The sequence below is a fragment of the Bombyx mori genome, chromosome 22, assembly GCF_030269925.1.
Source record: "Bombyx mori chromosome 22, ASM3026992v2".
In the NCBI taxonomy this organism is placed as follows: Eukaryota; Metazoa; Arthropoda; class Insecta; order Lepidoptera; family Bombycidae; genus Bombyx; species Bombyx mori.
Window position 1 is genome coordinate 1,550,752 of NC_085128.1, and position 18,620 is coordinate 1,569,371.

General features: G+C 39.8%; 1 protein-coding gene across 1 annotated transcript; it reads right to left on the reverse strand.

Moving 5' to 3' along the window:
- Positions 1-383: 383 nt before the first annotated feature.
- On the reverse strand, positions 384-17,263 carry LOC101743930 (peroxidase). The gene is made up of 12 exons (XM_004925871.4): positions 17,118-17,263; positions 14,155-14,294; positions 12,870-13,040; positions 12,043-12,230; positions 10,584-10,779; positions 8,801-8,989; positions 8,157-8,301; positions 7,145-7,304; positions 6,187-6,354; positions 5,365-5,563; positions 2,816-2,921; positions 384-540 (listed from the first exon to the last, which is right to left on the reverse strand). The coding sequence occupies exons 1-12, from the start codon at positions 17,231-17,233 to the stop codon at positions 471-473; spliced, it is 1,848 nt and encodes a 615-aa protein (XP_004925928.3). The 5' UTR covers positions 17,234-17,263; the 3' UTR covers positions 384-470.
- Between the last annotated feature and the right edge of the window lie 1,357 nt (positions 17,264-18,620).

Below are 18,620 nucleotides of genomic sequence, written 5' to 3' on the forward strand. Positions count from 1 at the left end.
AATTAAGTTAAATTTGTTTTATTTTTATGCCCTACTCGTATTTGCTGCCCCAAATTATTATAAATTTTGATAATCTATACTAATAAATCTACAGTGATTTTTACGGATGTTCCGTTATAACTACTGAATCATGCATTCGATTGCCTTGAAACTTGGTATCCATGTAAAAAATACATGTACTTAATGAATAGGCTAATGTTTATATGAGTGTTGGACTCCCTACACCAGTTGCAGGGGCGTTAATGATGAGAATCTTTGTGGCGTTGAGAAATAATAATGTTAATTTTAAATGCCCAGCGAAGCGGACGGGTACAACTAGCCTTGGCTAAAAACCATTAATAAGGTATGGTATTTCATGTTAAGATTAAAAAAACGATTCACAATTTATGATAGGGCATAATTATTGTATTTTCATGTATACAATCGGTAATTGGTCACTAAGTGATTTTTCAAAAAGAAGAGGACGTTTTTCACTGTTTGCATTCCTTCCATGCATTGAAGTCCACTTCGGGCAATTCGTCGCAGCTCACCATCTTATTTCTGAAAAGAATAAAACGAATAATAAATATAATAATCTTTCTAATACGTTCTCTATAGCATTTTTTTTTATTATTCTTTATTAGAGCCATACACTTATTAGGTTAAGTTCTCTATAGCTATTTTATTCTGAAAAACGAATGATAAAGTACAAATACCTATATAATAATGTACCACGCAAAAACGGCCCAGTATTTGAAGGCTTTTAGTGTTAGGAGAATTTTTTAGTCAAGGAGGCCCTCATTCAAAGTAAAGTCTTTATCTTATTGGTAAGATTGGTGACTGATTATGGATCATTTGGTGTTGAATAATATTCTAAGCGCATATACATCACACCCCCGCCTATCTACATAGCGCCCTCAAGCAATTATACTTCTATTGATAGGTAGATGAACTGCAACCATGAGGTCGCAGGAGATTACTGCATGTTCACTAGCTATAACTGAAGCCGTTTTGAATTTCATCCATACTATCTAGAAGTGCTTACAAGATGTACAGTGCACAGATTCTTCCTATTCGTACACTCTCGACAGAGTGGTCGTGGTCATGCATCAGTCGGATCCTGCGATACCGATGATCTCGCGACGCGACGCCACCTGGCACGGTATTTCGCAGAGTGAGAGCAATTGTTTATGTTACAGCCTGGCCACGGGACATTCGCCGATGCGAATATTCGCGCGGTGCGAACGGCGAAGCGTCTAGCGACTAAAACAAGCGCATAGAAATGTACCTAACAAGCCACGCGCACCGGCGACCGGCGAAGCGACCGGCGAAATGTACCGGGCGAATCGCGCGATGCGGCGGGCGAGCAAAACAAATGCATGAATACGGACGGCGCGAGCCACGGAGTCGAGCGGTAGTCGCGGCGAATAGTGCAGTGATTAAATGAGTTTAGTTGTTTTCGCCGCGAAAAATTAACGCCGAAATTTTTATATTTTTTATTTATTTTTTATTTTATATTTTTAAAGTCGTCGTGGCCTAACGGACGTCCGGTGCAATCGTGTTGAGCGATGCACCGGTGTTCGAATATCAGGCGGGTACCAATTTTTGTAATGAAATACGTACTCAACAACACTCAACGTTCACGATTGATTTCCACGGTGAAGGAATAACATCGTGTGATAAAAATGAAATCTTCAAAATAATAATTTGCGTAATTACTGGTGGTAGGACCTCTTGTGAGTCTACACGGGTGGGTACTACCACCCTGCCTATTTCTGCCGTGAAGCAGTAATGCGTTTCGGTTTGAAGGGTGGGGCAGCCGTTGTAACTATACTGAGACCTTAGAACTTCTATCTCAAGGTGTGTGGCGCATTTACGTTGTAGATGTCTATGGGTTCCAGTAACCACTTAACACCGGGTGGGCTGTGAGCTCGTCCACACATCTAGGCAACAAAAACAAAAAAAAAAAAATAGCTGAAATACTAGCTAGACCAGCTATTTGGAAGTCTAGCCACCCAAAGTATTTCTCGTACTTCTTGTGGAATTCTCCATCTATAGGTATACTCCGATTCTTATTCAAATCATGTACTTCACAATCTTTTCCAAATAATAGGTCCTGAACCAAAAAACTATTAATTTGTAAGCAATATCGAGATAATTTCGATATAGACATTTCGCTGTCGGACTTCCTTACTAGTCGCGGCGGCGAACGTGAGTACCCGTGGCCTGCAAACGGTGCTGCGCGAATGGTCGCCTCGCCCACCGCTTCGCTGTTCGCACCGCCGATCCCCGTGGCCAGGCCGTTAGAGTGAGTCACAGATTTTATGAGATCGGTCCATCGTGTTGGAGATCGTCCGCGAGATCTTTTGCCCTCGACTTTCCCTTGCCCCACCAACCTCTCAATGGAGTCCTCATCACGAGTGATGTGCACAGATGTAAAGGTAATATTTTCCCCGTGTTGCGAAACTCTGGGACTAACACAGCCACATTGCTCCCTCAGCGCTACCATATACCATGTTCCTCTTGTCCCTTAGCACATAATAGGTTCGGGAAAAAGTTTTTCGCATTTTTTAAGAAAATTCACAACATTTTTTAATATATTTTATTTACATTTAACTAAGGTATGTACGCACCATTTTGTTCGATAAATTTTTGCCATCTTGTAGGTAGGGACATGATCCCATTGCTATAGAAATTTTGGGGCTTCTGATCATAATACCGCAACAATTGGTTTTGGCAGTCCTCTCGTGATGTTAACCTGACACTGCCTATAGAATTCTAAAGAGAAATAAATAAATACCACGAAAATTTGAATGAAAAGGAAATGTATACTCACCTCTCACTCCTTACAAGAAAAGGATTTTTTGTGATTTTAGTGATGCCGGGTGCTACACGGCACAATAGTTTGCCCATATTCGAATTTCTTATCTGAGACAGTTGTTCTGAAACAAACCCGCAAAATTATAATTTACGTAATTACTTACCTCTCGTGAGTCCGCACGGGTAGGTACTACCGCCCTGCCTATTTCTGCCGTGAAGCAGTAATGCGTTTCGGTTTGAAAGGTGGGGCAGCCGTTGTAACTATACTGAGACCTTAGAACTTATATCTCGAGGGAGGTGGCGCATTACGTTGTAGATGTTTTTTTTTTTTTTTATTGCTTAGATGGGTGGACGAGCTCACAGCCCACCTGATGTTAAGTGATTACTGGAGCCCATAGACATCTACAACGTAGACGCGCCACCCACCTTGAGATACAAGTTCTAAAGTCTCAGTATAGTTACAACGGCTACCCCACCCTTCAAACCGAAACGCATTACTGCTTCACGGCAGAAATAAGCAGGGCGGTGGTACCTATCCGCGCGGACTCACAAGAGGTCCTACCACCAGTAATTACGCAAATTATAATTTTGCGGGTTTGATTTTTATTACACGATGTTATTCCTTCACCGTGGAAGTCAATCGTGAACATTTGTTGAGTACATATTTCATTAGAAAAATTGGTACCCGCCTGCGGGATTCGAACACCGGTGCATCGCTTCAACACGAATGCACCGGACGTCTTATCCTTTAGGCCACGACGACTTCAAACGTCTACGGGCTCCAGTAACCACTTAACACCAGGCGGGCTGTGAGCTTGTCCACCCTTGTCATTAGCCTATCAATTTTCGGCACGAAGCAATCTGATACAAAAGGTGGCGTTTTACAATGTAACCGAGAATTCGTGCTCATCTCTCCAGGTGGGTGACATACATTTATATCTATATTTATAAAAATGAATTGCTGTTCGTTAGTCTCGCTAAAACTCGAGAGCGGCTGGACAACCGATTTGGATAATTTTGGTCTTGAATTATTTGTGGAAGTCCAGAGAAGGTTTGAAAGGTAGATAAATATGAAAATGCTCGGAATTAAATAAAAATAACAATTTTGTTTTCCCTTTGATGTGTCCCCCGTCGGACGGATTCCTTTTGTTTGTTTTAAGTTTATTTTATACAAAAGCTTAGGTCTTTTATTTATCGATTGAGGCACTACGAAGTCTACCGGGTCAGCTAGTAGTGAATAAAGTCATTGGGCTGGAGTTAGCCCACTGAGTTTCTCGCCGGATCTTCTCAGTGGGTCGCGCTTCCGATCCGGTGGTAGATTCTGCGAAGCACTGCTCTTGCTAGGGTCAGGGTTAGCAACTCTCCGGTTTGAGCCCCGCGAGCTCACCTACAAACGTTAGGGCGAAACTGAAATAGCCTCTCAAGGCTATCAGCATAGGTAAAAAAAAAAGGACTGGAGTAAACAATTAATGTTAGATGGGCGGCGCCCTTGTTCAGTCATCTATTTCAAAAAATCTGTCAACGTAAGAGTAATAAGCGACTTACATATAAACGGACAGAAATCCAAACTCATTAAATCTAGCACAGTCGGGTTAAATATTTATAAAAAAAAAGGAAGTAAATTTTATCGAGACATCATTAATATTAATAAATTTGACTTCGCTTGTTGATCATACGATATATTCTCGATACGGAAACATGTTTCGTATGCTAATATAACTTAACATAACAATAAAATAAAATGAGTAATTACTGTATTTTTTTATTTCTACGAATGTGAAATCAGTCTTAAGGCCCGGTGTTAAATGGTTACCGGAGCCTATCACCACTTGCAAGCTACCATCGATCCTGGGACATGAAGACGGGATCTCAACAGTAATGTGTGACGGTTGTCCTACCGGTGTATCCCGAGTCTATGACATGTCCTTCTTAAAACGAGGCTTGTGGAGTGTATTACGCAGTGCTTGGCTCTGCCCCTGGCATTGCTGATGTCTAAGGGCGACGGTAACCATTCACCATCAGATGGGCCGGATGCTCGTCTGCCTGCTAGGGCAATATAAATATATTATTATGGTCACGTTATTTGTATTTTACATCGGACCGCCACCAGTGGGTCAGAGGTGATCCAAGCTTCCTTCAATCACAGTATATCAGACGCATTAACAATGCGTATCCAGAGATGAGGGTTTTTCAGAGTTGACTGTACCTCTGGTATTACTGATTTCCTTTACCCGGTGATCATTCACTATCAGGTAGTCAGTATGCACGTCAGTCTCCGAAAGCAATAATAGATTAATAATATCCTCATCTATTTGCTACTTTAAACAAAAACTCATAATATAACATTTCGATTTGAAGGATACATACAAAAGTAGTTATTAAAATGTAATTGAATTTAGGTCTTATGTGCCAAGCAAGGATGTTCTAATCATATCGTAGTGTCTATGGACTTTGTTATCCTTTTAACCACATATGACCCATCATCTACCTATCTTAGTGAAGTTTCTTGTCAGAGAAACTTTTATTTATCGTCTTTATATTTCTTAGGTGTTTTGTTGGGCTTACCAGGTGTAAAAGCGTATGGTCTATTCCGCCTCTCATACCAATGCCTATCTGATTTTATGCTCCGCAGAAGCTGTTCCGCCATTAGGCAGTATAGGGTACCCGGGACACTTCCATCCTTTATTTTTCGCTCAGACCATAGCCCAGGCATCAGGTCTACGTCTTGTGCACATTTGTAAACTCTTCTAAGGCGTTTAATTCTCTGTAATTAAAGAATTTCTTAAATTAGTTTTATTCAATGTAGTGACATTACTGTCTGTCGTGGTGATTTTGCAAAGAAATAATATAAATACATAGGACCATTCCCTTCTCATCTTTGCTCGGTGTTATAGGGATATAGTAATAGAGAGATAAGAATAATTAAAAAATATACACATATATAAATCAACAAAAACTGAATTCCCAAACTATGCATAGTAGAAAATATCGTTGTAAATTAAAACCATACAAAACTTTGAGGTATGGTTACAAAAAAGGGCAAAAATAAAGTAAGATCAAGTTAAGATATCTAAGCGGCATTAGGCAATACCAAAGAAAAAGAAATAAGATTATAATTTAGATCTACTCTCTTCACTCCGCACCCACTCCTATTCTGACACATTATCATCATTATCAATAGCATCATCTACCACAATTAATTATTGCAGATACAATTTTTAATCCAAACTATTTAATCTAAGATGAATTATTTTTCTCGCCAATTCCCAAACGCCATTACAATATGAATTTGCTTAGCACATAGCCACATTAAATAGCTTTCGAATTAAAATTGAGTTTGAAAATTTAAGCTTATAATGTGAAGAAGAAGACAGAATTAGAGCTCACATCTTCATCCATCACTTCAAGAAGATCCTTGAAGGTTTTGAACTTCTTCTTTCTGCATACTTCCAAATAATCAACATATGGAGCGAATCCAAATAATCGTCCTTTTGCTACATCCGCAGCTGTAATGTCGAATGCATACTGCAACCCTCCCAAGCCAACTTCGGAGATCTACAACAGGTTTGTTCGTTATATTCCGTTTTAGCACCAAAGAGGTGAGCTAGTGCTTAAAACATGTTAACATAACCAATTCTTACTGGTGGTAGGACCTCTTGTGAGTCCGCTCGGGTAGGTACTACCGCCCCGTCTATTTCTGCCGTGAAGCAGTAATGCGTTTCGGTTTGAAGGGTGGGGCAGCCGTTGTGACTATACTAAGACCTTAAAACTATATCTCAAGGTGTGTGGCGCATTTACGTTGTAGATGTCTATGGGCTCCAGTAACCACTTAACACCAGGTGGGCTGTGAGCTCGTACACACATCTATGCAATAAAAATAAAAATAAACCCGATTCAAAGCATTATAAAATGTTATGTCGTAACTATAATTGACATAGTTTAGTTTTCTTGTTTTGCAGATTAGTTCATGACCGATTTTACGTCAAGCGGTTACCGGAGTCCTTCTTTAATGTGAAAAATGACCATTTTGAGATATGAGACAACATACAGCTGTCTTGATCTATTTTATATCAAGTATTTAAGTAAAATGACTGCCAATTTTTGCTGGTCCATACAATCATTAGAGAGTAAATAAACTATTCGCTTTAATGAGTATATTTTTAACTAGATTTTAATCTCATTTTTTATAAAACAAAGAACCTTTATATATGACTATTTCTTACAACATAAATGATAATTCAGGTATTTTAAAAACTACCATAAGTTTAAGTCCTGACGTATGCAGTCTTTTTGAGAACGTTTATAGCTATTTAACTAAGCCATATGCGCGTATTTTAATACCAACATCAGGATCCACAGCATGGTCCATAAATTTAGAAGTGGACTGCAAGAAACTACCACGAGCTATCTGGGCTTCATGGTCATTTTCAGGGAAGTATGCTGTTCTGGTGGTCAAATTGACCATAGGGAATGTCTTGAAGCACTTGTAGTTTTCATCGTACAATCTAGAATTAAAAGATAATGATAAATAATCCATATATCAGATGCATAATCCATGTATTTATTTATTATATAATATTTAAAAAAAATATAGCTAAAAGAATAACCAAATATGTTTCTACAATCAAAATCACATATAAGTAGAAAGTGAACAGAGAAGAGAAATTTAGAAATTTAAATTACAAAAAAACAAAAGCAACACAATACGCACATATATTTTTATACAGCTTCAGCTATCTTAAGACACTAGGTCGACGCTACATTTGTATTGGAGGTCAGTAATACGCAAGATGGTAGTACAAAGTCGTCCTAGCTATCAGCTACGACCCATCATTACAAACTAAATAATACTCGTAGGTAGATATTACGACAACTTAGTTACAACTTACAAAGGTATGAAAGCATCTGGGATCTAAAAGGTTTCGAGCTTATTGTATTTGTAACCATCGATTACACCATGGACCAAACCCCAAATGACATTGTTCATAGATTTCACTATTGAAGGAAAAAAAAACCTTTTAAAAAAACCGTTTCCGCAAAATTTCAAAATTTGCGCAATTGTTGAAGGTAGCGGGCATTCTGAGCCTATCCAGGCACGTATCTCTGACCTGTTTACTTTTGCCGCCAAACATTCACGCTTTTCAGTTTAAAGTGTAGGAAACACACAAAAGCAAAGAGAATTGGACCTTGTGTTTCACGAAGCAATTGTGTGTGAAGTGAGCATGTGTATGGTTTCCGGCAACCAGTGGACGATATGTATCTTGTCCGCCAATTGAGTGTAATAAAATGGAATGTCTGAAATCGGGTCACCGTTCTAATATGTGTTAGCTTCCGTAACCACATACTGCTAAACTTACTCAAGGGTCGCTTCTTGTGCAATGTGAAACCATCGTAGCACATAAGAATACTCGTCGGACATTTGTGGTATAATCTTCTCATCATAAACATCTCTGTAGCCTTTGTGTTTTGATATAACCCCGTCTTTTATCAGCCTTTCCATCCCTGAAAATAGAAGTTGTTGCGTAGACTTGATAATTCCTTGTTTAATTAGAGAATTCGGTGTTTTGTACTCAAAAATGTATATTTTGCTTCAAGGATCCGTTTAGAATAATTTCAGCATATCCTTTTACTAAAACAGTACCCATCGCCGAAGTAAAATCATCCTTCTTTAATGGAGTTTCCTTTCCTTAATGAGAAATCTAGCACTACCTAAATTAATTCATAAATAGTGAATTTCTTGACTAAGATGTCTTTCGGGTTCCAGACCGTCTTCCCCTTTGAACTAAAATAATGACGTTTACTTTAACTAAAAATACTATTCAACAAAATGAGATAAAAAATTGTTATTAATATTTAACGACAACTTATGAACGGTGACGAGCATAAAATAGCCAGTTTTTAAAGCTAAATATTGGGAAAATTACAAGAACATTCGCAAGCCTGTCAAATACCCAAAATCTGCTTACGTTGAAACTTATATTTTGCATTTATGAAAACTTACCAAACAAAAGAGGCAAAAATTGATAGTAATATATTTGTAAATAACCAGCTATCAGAATTTCTCTCGTCGTGTAGAAAATTTTATTGTCATCCCAACAGGGATTGATCTTCTCCAGATTCGCGGCCACAACGTTATGGAGTCTGTAGAACCATATGTGGAATATGTTCGAGCCCATAACGCCATTGGGCACTAAAAGAAAATGTGATAAAATTTTACCTTTCCTTTAATATCATTAACTAATTAATACCTTGTTTCAATTAGTTCATACATTATGGGACATAGCATGTAGAAAAACACATTTAAATAAATTACTTTCTATTCTCTAAATTTTTTTCCTACCTAGCTGAGAGCCTTGAGAGGCTATCTCAGCGTAACCTTAACTAGTAGGTGAGCTCACGGGGCTCAAACCTGACGACGTTGCTAACACGAACCCTAGCAAGAGCCGTGCTTCGCAGAATCTACCACCGGATCGGAAACGCGACCCACTGAGAAGATCCGGCGAGAAACTCAGTGGGCTGTGTCTGAGGGTTAACTAGTCTCTCCAATCTATTTTATAAACTAAATTTATTTTATCTTTGCAAACTCTTTCCTCCTCTTTTTCCCTTCTCCCTTTCTCCCTCTTTGAATTTATTTATCAAAGACGAGTTTAGAAACGGCTTCCACAGTATTGTGGCGTTTTAATTAAAATCCGATTTTTTTGGGCAATTTAGTATTTTTAATACGCTTTTATTAGCTACAGATGTATGTATGTAACGGAATCTTTGAACATGATTTCGACCCCTTTCAAAACGTCGTATTAACTCGATATTTGGTATACTTATTAAGTACCAATGACAAGTCAATATTTAAAAAAAAACTGAAAAAGTTGAAATTCAACTAAAAAATGAAAAATAAATAATAGTTTAAAAAAACTAACAAGATACGCTTTTATAGAAAATCCTACTAAAAATAGAAAATTAATTTTAATAAATTTCAATTGAAAATAGTGTAAGAAAAAATTATGTTATTGTAGAAAATGACAACATTCTATGATACCATGGTATCAGTAGTTATAAATATTTTATGAACAGATATGAGTAGAAGGGTTACTTTGATAATATCCTGAAAAGCTCGCCGCGCTTGTCTTTCCTTTTTTTTCTATTTTTTAGTTGGATTTTCTATAAAAGCGTATTTTGTTATTTTTTTTTAAACTATTATTTATTAGTATTAATAGTTATATTAATAGCCTATGCAGATAGTCCCGAGCCTCAGTATTGAGGAAACCGAAGCGAGAAGAAGAAGATAGGTTCCACTGCCCCGTCTAAGCGCTGGCTACTTGTGTAGGCCTACAACACATCCTCTTACTAGCTAATGAGTCTATACAGCACTCTACGCCTACTACTGCCGCGAATCATTCGTAGTTTCAGTCTGAAGGATTCCCGGATTCGTTTTTCTTTATGGCTTAGTGGGCGGACGAGCTTACAGCCCACCTGCTGTTAAGTGGTCACTGGAGCCCATAGACACCTACAACGTAAATGTGCCATCCACCTTGAGATATAAGTTATAAGGTCTCAGTATAGTTAGTACGGCTAACCCACCCTTCAAATCGAAACGCATTGCTGCTTCACGGTACAAATAGGCGGGGTGGTGGTACCTACCCGTGCGGACTCACAAGAGGTCCTACCGCCAGTAAATTGATTTTAACCTAATCTGATTTTAACTTAATGTCGTAGGCCTTATATCAGACTATAGACTCTAAAATTTACTACAACTACGCAGCTTCGAAATGACAGTCAAAACTTACGATACTTGTGACATAATGTTTCTTTTGGCTTCTGATTTGCGATACAGGATCTTTCGTTTCCTGATAGTGGGTAAGTCAAACCGTTCACTAACTCAACCTTCAATCTACCTCCTTTGTACTCTCGGAAATCGTTGATGCCTCCAGGTATGTAATTGTAAATATTAGACAAATCAAAGAGTGGAGTCGATGGTAAAATCTAGAAACAGAAGAATAGCATCGCAGGCTCAAGAATTGCATTTATTTTATAAAATACGTTTTCATTCTGGTTTTTGACATTTTTTTCTTGTAAATGTAAGCTAGTAGTAGCGTTATAAAAGCAAACCTAATCAATAGAATTTCCCACATCCCTTTTTTTTGTTGCTTAACTGGGAGTTTAAAAGTCGTCGTGGCCTAACGGATAAGACGTCCGGTGCATTCGTGTTGAAGCGATGCACCGGTGTCCGAGTCCCGCAGGCGGGTACCAATTTTTCTAATGAAATACGTACTCAACAAATGTTCACGATTGACTTCCACGGTGAAGGAATAACATCGTGTAATAAAAATGAAACCCGTAAAATTATAATTTGCGTAATTACTGGTGGTAGGACCTCTTGTGAGTCCGCACGGGTAGGTACCACCGCCCCGCCTATTTCTGCCGTGAAGCAGTAATGCGTTTCGGTTTGAAGGGTGGGGCAGCCGTTGTGACTATACTGAGACCTTAGAACTATATCTCAAGGTGTGTGGCGCATTTACGTTGTAGATGTCTATGGGCTCCAGTAACCACTTAACATCAGGTGGGCTGTGAGCTCGTCCATATATCTAAGCAATAAAAAAAAAAAAAGTACGAGCTCACGGCTCACCTGATGTTAAATGGTTACTGGAGCCCATAGACATCGACAACGTAAATTCCGGCACCCACCTAGAAATATGAGTTCTAAGGTCTCAGTTTAATAGTACAATGGTGGTACCTACCTGTGCGGACAGTAAACAGAAATAGGCAGGGTTGTGGTATCTACCTCACAATTTTTCTTCAATAATTATTCCTCCCTCCGATATTAAAAAGTATTGCATCTTGACCGGGTGTATACCGCCAGCCTCACTATTCCCGGATGAATAAATTTTAATTTTCTTATGGACAGTTATATTACAATATTATTCAGATGTTGCCCACTAAGTTTCTCGCTGGACCTTAACAGTGGGTCGCGTTTCCGAACCGGTGGTAGATTCTGCGAAGCACTGCTCTTGCTAGCAACCAGTGCTAGCAACGTCCCCAGATTTGAGCTCCGAGAGCTCACCTACTCGCTCGGTTACGCTGGCATAGCTTCTCAAGGCTACCAGCTTAGATAATAAAAACGAAATTGATTTTGACCTCATATGTCATGAGCTCATAGGGACTCCGGTAAAAACTTAAAACCGGGTGGCCGTGGGCTCGTCCGTCAGTTTGAGAATAAAATTAAATAATAATAATAAAACTTCATACCCGGGAAGGCGTTGTTTTATTACTTCTGCACTTGAAATATTGAAAGGTGTAAGGACTGGTTAGGTTCATACATCGAACATTTGAGAACCGGTGGACGGGGTCATTCTCGTAGATCAAATTCGGGGTACACTCATCGTCGTATTTTCCTTTTTCCTCACAGCAATACGTTTTTCGTTTGAGATAATTAACTTAAAAAATTGTAACAAAAAAAAAAATCATAAATTAAATCAATATCTTGTTACGATTAGAGTCTAATAGAAAATATGAATTGTTTTAATATTAATAAAACATTATTTGGTAATGACGAAATAAACGGTATAAATGTTAATAAAATACCTAATAGAAAACCTCCTTCTTTTTGGGGATGGTTTAAAAAGATTACACTGTACTCATTTTAGATAATTTCTTCATCGAACTAGAGTTAGTTCGGCGAGAAAACTAGCCCATAGACACAACTAACTTAGTTTCTCGCCTGATCTTTTCAGTGGGTCGCGATTCCAATCCCCTGGTAGATTCTGCGAAGCACAGCTCTTACTAGGGCTAGTGATATAAAATTCTCTTAGGTTGAGCCCGTGAGCTCACCTACCCGTCCGCGCCTAGCTGCAATAAGCCCCTAGCCTACCAGGGAATAAGTATGGAAATGAAATTAATTCATTCACATAAAAATATATATTTATTTATAAATTTAGTTTTTTGGTTTTAAATACACAAGCCTATTTATGCAGCAAAGTTACGTTCTGCACAGACCAAGGTATAAGTCAAGATTGTGATTGCATTTCAATTTCTTAAAAACTAAACGAATTATTATTTTTAAATTAATAACTTACTAACATCCTGTACGCTTCCAATGTCGTTGAACATGAACAGTACAAAGTACGTGACCAATTGCGTGAACTTCGATGACGAAGCCTTGCCTTCTAACAATGTCTCATATCGTATAATTCTGGGTGGTTTTAATTCTTCATTCGTACCACATATAGATTTTCGGTTTCTGTAACCTAAAAAAAAGCATAATTTCAAAGATTAGCCCGCTGGGGTGTTGATTCTTATAATATTCTTTGACTTGGCGGTATTAGCTAGCGCTCGGGATAGTAATGCCAAGGGTCGTGGGTTCGGTTCGCACGTCTGGCAAACGTTTGTGTGTCAATAAGTTTGTTTGCTCTTTGTCTAAGTGTTCTCTATATTTGTCTATCTATATGTTTTCTATATCTATATTATATTTATATATTTGAACGTAGATATTATGTGTGTGGATCAGTCTCTAGTTCCCACAGGTGGAGGGTCCTAATTTCCGAGCTGGTTGCTTAGTAGATTAGCAAATTAGTAAATAAAATAAGTAGTAAATTTGTAAAGTTGTTTTTTTTATGAGCGAGGGATCGCTTGTGGCCCGGAGGCATTTCCGGTTTCACCAAGAGAGGTAGGCGAGCAAAGGCTCAGCCAGGAGGGGTGGGATTTGCTAACAGCTGCCCGAGCGCCGCCGAAGGAGACCTAACAACTCAAGAGCAACTACTACGCGAATGAATCTACTGCCGGATCAGAATCGCGACCCGGTGAGAAGATCCGGCGAAGAAACTCAGCGGGCTGATGCATGGGTTAGGTTGTACGTGGAATTTTTGACGTGACAACATCTTATAATTCGATGGAGCCGGCTGCACGCACGAAAAAACATGACTCATTGAGGCGTTCCATTTAAGGATTGAAGTGCAAGCGAGAGCGCGCAACGAGAGACAAAGAGGCTAAATCGGCCTCCGCGTTCGGCAGCGTTCGACATCTGTCTCTCTCCTACTTGAGTGAGCGATGCATCCGCGTGGACAGCTGCTATACAATAATACATTTACATGTTTTCGTCAAGTATGAAGTTCAGTGAAAAGTGAATGTGGTGTCAATTGTCCATACAAAATATCTATCAAACAAATAAAATTTAAATTTTGTTTTGAAAAATGAAACCATTCCATCAATATTTTCTTATGACGTTGTCACGTTGAACTATCGTCAGTAAACCGACTTTACAGACAACCGATTTTTTGTCGAGTTCGACTAATACGGTTACCGGTGTCCCTAAGCCACTTCCTAGCGTTAGAGCTGAAAACAATTGTAAAAGTTTTAAGATACCATCAGAATAAACAGGTGGTAGGACTCTGTAAGAAGGCGTGTGAATAGCTCCGCGCTGAGGGTTCTTCAGGTTGTTACAGGAACCATCGATCCTTCGTCTTTCATTTGGATCGCAAGGCGCGATTTCATTTGTACACATGCTGAAATTATAAAATATGTCCAATGAAAATTACAAGCCTTCATTAAGCTATAAAGTATCCATTAATAGCAGATATGTTTGGTTTTTTTTTTTTGATATGAAACATCTGTAGCCGCACGTAAAACCGATTTCTGGCGTGGCGACGCGTCGCCATGCGCAATCGACTGTGCGATTCTCTCCCACTCGATCCGGCGTTAAGCCATCTCTCTCGCTACACTGAGCTCGGATACCTATAGTGTATACTCCGTAGTGTATACAGTGTTGTTTACTACAGTACACATAACCTGTTTTATTTGAAAAATAAAAAATATTTTTTCGTAATATTGTATTTTATCATTAAAACATATTTATCCTATACTATATAAATGTCCTATCACAATCTGTTCTTTTCTGCATATTACTTTTACAAAATAATGTCGATGTTTCACTTCTGCCAGGCGTCCCGTGACGGCTCACTTTTTTTTTATTGCTTAGATGGCCGGACGAGGCTACAGGCCACCTGGTGTTAATTGGTTACTGGAGCCCATAGTCATCTACAACGTAAATGCGCCACTCACCTTGAGATATAAGTTCTAAGGTCTCAGTATAATTACAACGGCCGGCCCGCCCTTCAAACCGAAACGCATTACTGCTTCACGGCTGAAATAGACAGGGCGGTGGTACCTACCCGTGCGGACTCACAAGACGTCCTACCACCAGTAATAAAAAAAGCTTATAATAACCGAGGTCAAAACGGCAATAAGCTACCAATGTGAACGGCAACTATTTTCGTTTAGCACAAATATTCATTTAAATTAATATTCTCTACAATATAGGAGTGATATCATGTAGTAAAAAACATCCTAATTACTACAACAATAGATACAATGTATACTAATTAATTAATTTATTTTAGGCTCGTTTTAGTGGTCTCGTGGCACGTGCAAATGATTACTGTACCACGAAATTCGGGTTTGATACCCATACCAAATCTGAATCTAGGTAAAAGATATTGGATATACCGAGTCTAGATGTAGCCGTTAAAATGTGGTTAGCCGTTACGTATAAAATGGTGATTTTTTTATTTTTTTGGTGAGGAGGAAATCGCCGGACCCACCCTCCCCTGGGGATGGCAGGCGGGGTATGTAGGAGTCGAACCGACTGAAACCCCTGTCGCTCAACAACCCACGTCCGAGCCTCTCATGAGACAGAACTCATGAAAAGGCAAAGGGGGGAAAGGGAATCGTTTAGTGCGGAACACATCTCTCCCATCACCCTCCCCCTCGGGACGCCGGGTCGGCGGTCGTCGGCGCCACCAGCCCTCTCGGTCGGTAAAATGGTGGTAGCCGCTTTAGAACACAATGTAGATTTAGAAATAACTAGCCGTATTCGCCCGCTTCGCTGGGCATGTAAAATTAACATTATTATTTATTGTCATTACTATTAGGGAGTCCAACACTCATATAAACACTAGCCTATCCATTAAGTACATGTATTTTCTACATGGATACCAAGTTTCAATTCAATCGGATGCATGATTCAGTAGTTATAACGGAACATCCGTAAAAACCACTGTACATTTATATATTAGTATAGATGTCTCGATGTGAGCCGTGAGCCAGTCCACATATTTAGGCAAAAAAACGATAGGTGACGGCAATGGCATACAGATCGTCCATGGCTTCCAAATGACATTAACATTTTCGTGTATCATCGTGGGTTGAAAGATCCGGTGTATTTATATTAAATTAGTAGCATATGCCACTAAGCAATATGGCGTTTCGATTGGGTACGCTGTTAATTTTTTCCTATTTAAGCTGGTAGCCTTGATAGGCTATGCCAGCGTAAGCGAGCGAGTAGTAGAGCTCACGGGGCTCAAACCTGAACCACGCCTTTACACTTTACCGTACTATTTTACCGATTTACACCGCATGTATCAAAGTGGATGGCGGCATTCACTCTGGTAACAACTCAGTACGTGGAACGTGGGCTAATTCGTTTATTTCGACATCATGTTTTTTCTTGTTTTTTTTTTTAAAGCCTAACTAACTGAACTGCTTGATTTTGATGAAATTTTGTTGGACCAAACAGAAAATAAAAAAATAATATTTTTACTGGTGGTAGGACTTCTAGGGAGTCCGCACGGGTAGGTACCACCACCCCGCCCATTTCTGCCGTGAAGCAGTAATGCGTTTCGGTTTGAAGGGTCGGGCAGTCGTTGTATCTATATTGAGACCCTAGAACTCATATCTCAAGGTGGGTGGCGCATTTACGTTGTAGATGTTTATGGGCTCCAGTAACCGGTAACTTAACACAGGGTGGGCTGTGAGCTCGTCCACCTACGTAAGCAATAAATAAATAAAAATTTGGTAATGACGGAAACTGATAATAAACATTACTAAAATACTACCTAACAGAAAATTTTCTCCTTTTTTGTGGGGATGGATTAAAAAGGTTACCTGTGCTCATTTTAGATCATTTCCTTATCGAGCTCGAGTTAGTTCAGCGAGAAAACTAGCCCATAGTCGCAACCAATCGGTTTCTCACCGGATCTTTTCAGTGGGTCGCAATTCTGAGCGGGTGGTAGCTTCTGCTAAGCACTGCTCTTGCTAGGGCTAGTGTTAGCAAATTCTTTCAAGTTGGATCCGTGAGCTCAATTACCAGTGCGCACGTAGTTAAAATTACCCCCTAGCCACCAGCGAATAGGTAAAGAAATGAAATTTTTTCATTGAAATAAATACCTATATTTATTGATATATAATATTTAGTTTTATGGGTTTAAATCGAAATCAATGGATTTTCTTTTGGAATATCCTTATACCTTACCACACTGCCATACACCTACCTTGTTGTGCCGTACTTATCGAATTGATTCAGCTGCGGTCCAGTAGCTGGTCGCCCACTGAAGCTGTCATATGTGACAGCATTCACCACTCCAAACAGGAGTAGAATCCAAAACATTTTGACTGTTTCAAATTTTAATCAGCACCACGTTTTTATAACAATAGTCTTTATGCTAATTACTTATTTCGTGGTTTTATGAGCGTTTTAATTACATAAAAAAACAATACTATCTTTATACTTTCGTACTGGGTGTGCGTATCTAAGGTAAAAAAACCATTTTTATTACATTTTTTAAACGTTGATCTAGAAAATTCGTCGCATAACTAAAAGTTTTACAGCAAGTATTTTATCGAAGACAATAAAATTAAATAGTCTTCAACAATACACTAATAGTGAACATTTCCAAAGCGGGCTTGGGGACCCCGGTAACAGTACTCGTCGAACTCGACGAAGTTCGACGTGCAACCTAACCCATACATCAGCCCGCTGAGTTTCTTGCCGGATCTTCTCAGCGGGTCGCGATTTCGATGCGGTAGTAGATTCATTCGCGAAGCAGCTGCTCTTGAATTGTTAGGTCTCCTTCGGAGGCGCTCGAGCTGTTAGCAAATCCCACCCTTCCTGGTTGAGCCTTTGTTCGCCCACTTGTCCTGGTGAAACTGAAAAGGTCTACGGGACACCAGTAACCCTTCAGACATAAAAAAAATTAATATGCTTTTTGGAAGAACCCAAGAAGCTTCCGCCAGCGATTCCGCCAAACAGCAAGACCACGTCTTCAGCGCGGACCGCCGAGATTGGAGCCTTCGCGCATGAATCCCTTCTCCGCCGGGGTGCCGTTCCTCCCTATAGGGGGGTCGCTACGCTACGCGTGATCTACGGCGAGCACCTCTCATCACCTCTGTCTTCAGATCTCAGGGTGGCACCCCGACGAGCACGCCACCTCTGGTGGTAGGACGTCCATAACAAAATTAAAATCATACATCCGGGAATGGAATTAAGTTGGCGGTACACACCCGAGCAAGATGCAGTAATATTTAGCAGTCGGTAGACCGACGGTCCGAATGTAGTTTTTTTTTTTTTTTTCCTACCAAAGCTGATAGCCTTGAGAGGCTATTTCAGCGTAACCATGGCTAGTAGGTGAGCTCACGGGGCTCAAACCTGACGACGATGCTAACACGAACCCTAGCAAGAGCCGTGCTTCGCAGAATCTACCACCGGATCGGAAACGCGACCCACTGAGAAGATCCGGCGAGAAACTCAGTGGGCTGTGTCTGAGAGTTAATTTATTCGTCGAGCCCTTCGTCGCAAGCGGCGGGTTCGACGAGAACGGTGACCGGTGCTTGAAGTACCTAAAAGCACCGTTAGTGGATCGGGACGATCCGAGATGACGTGTTTTGGGCGACGTCGACTGCTTTCCATTCTGTCCGCAGGATCGGGAATGTAGTTACCGGCGGCCACGATGAGAGAGTTCTCGTGTCGTGCCGCTTTATCGAAGTGGCGCATCGAC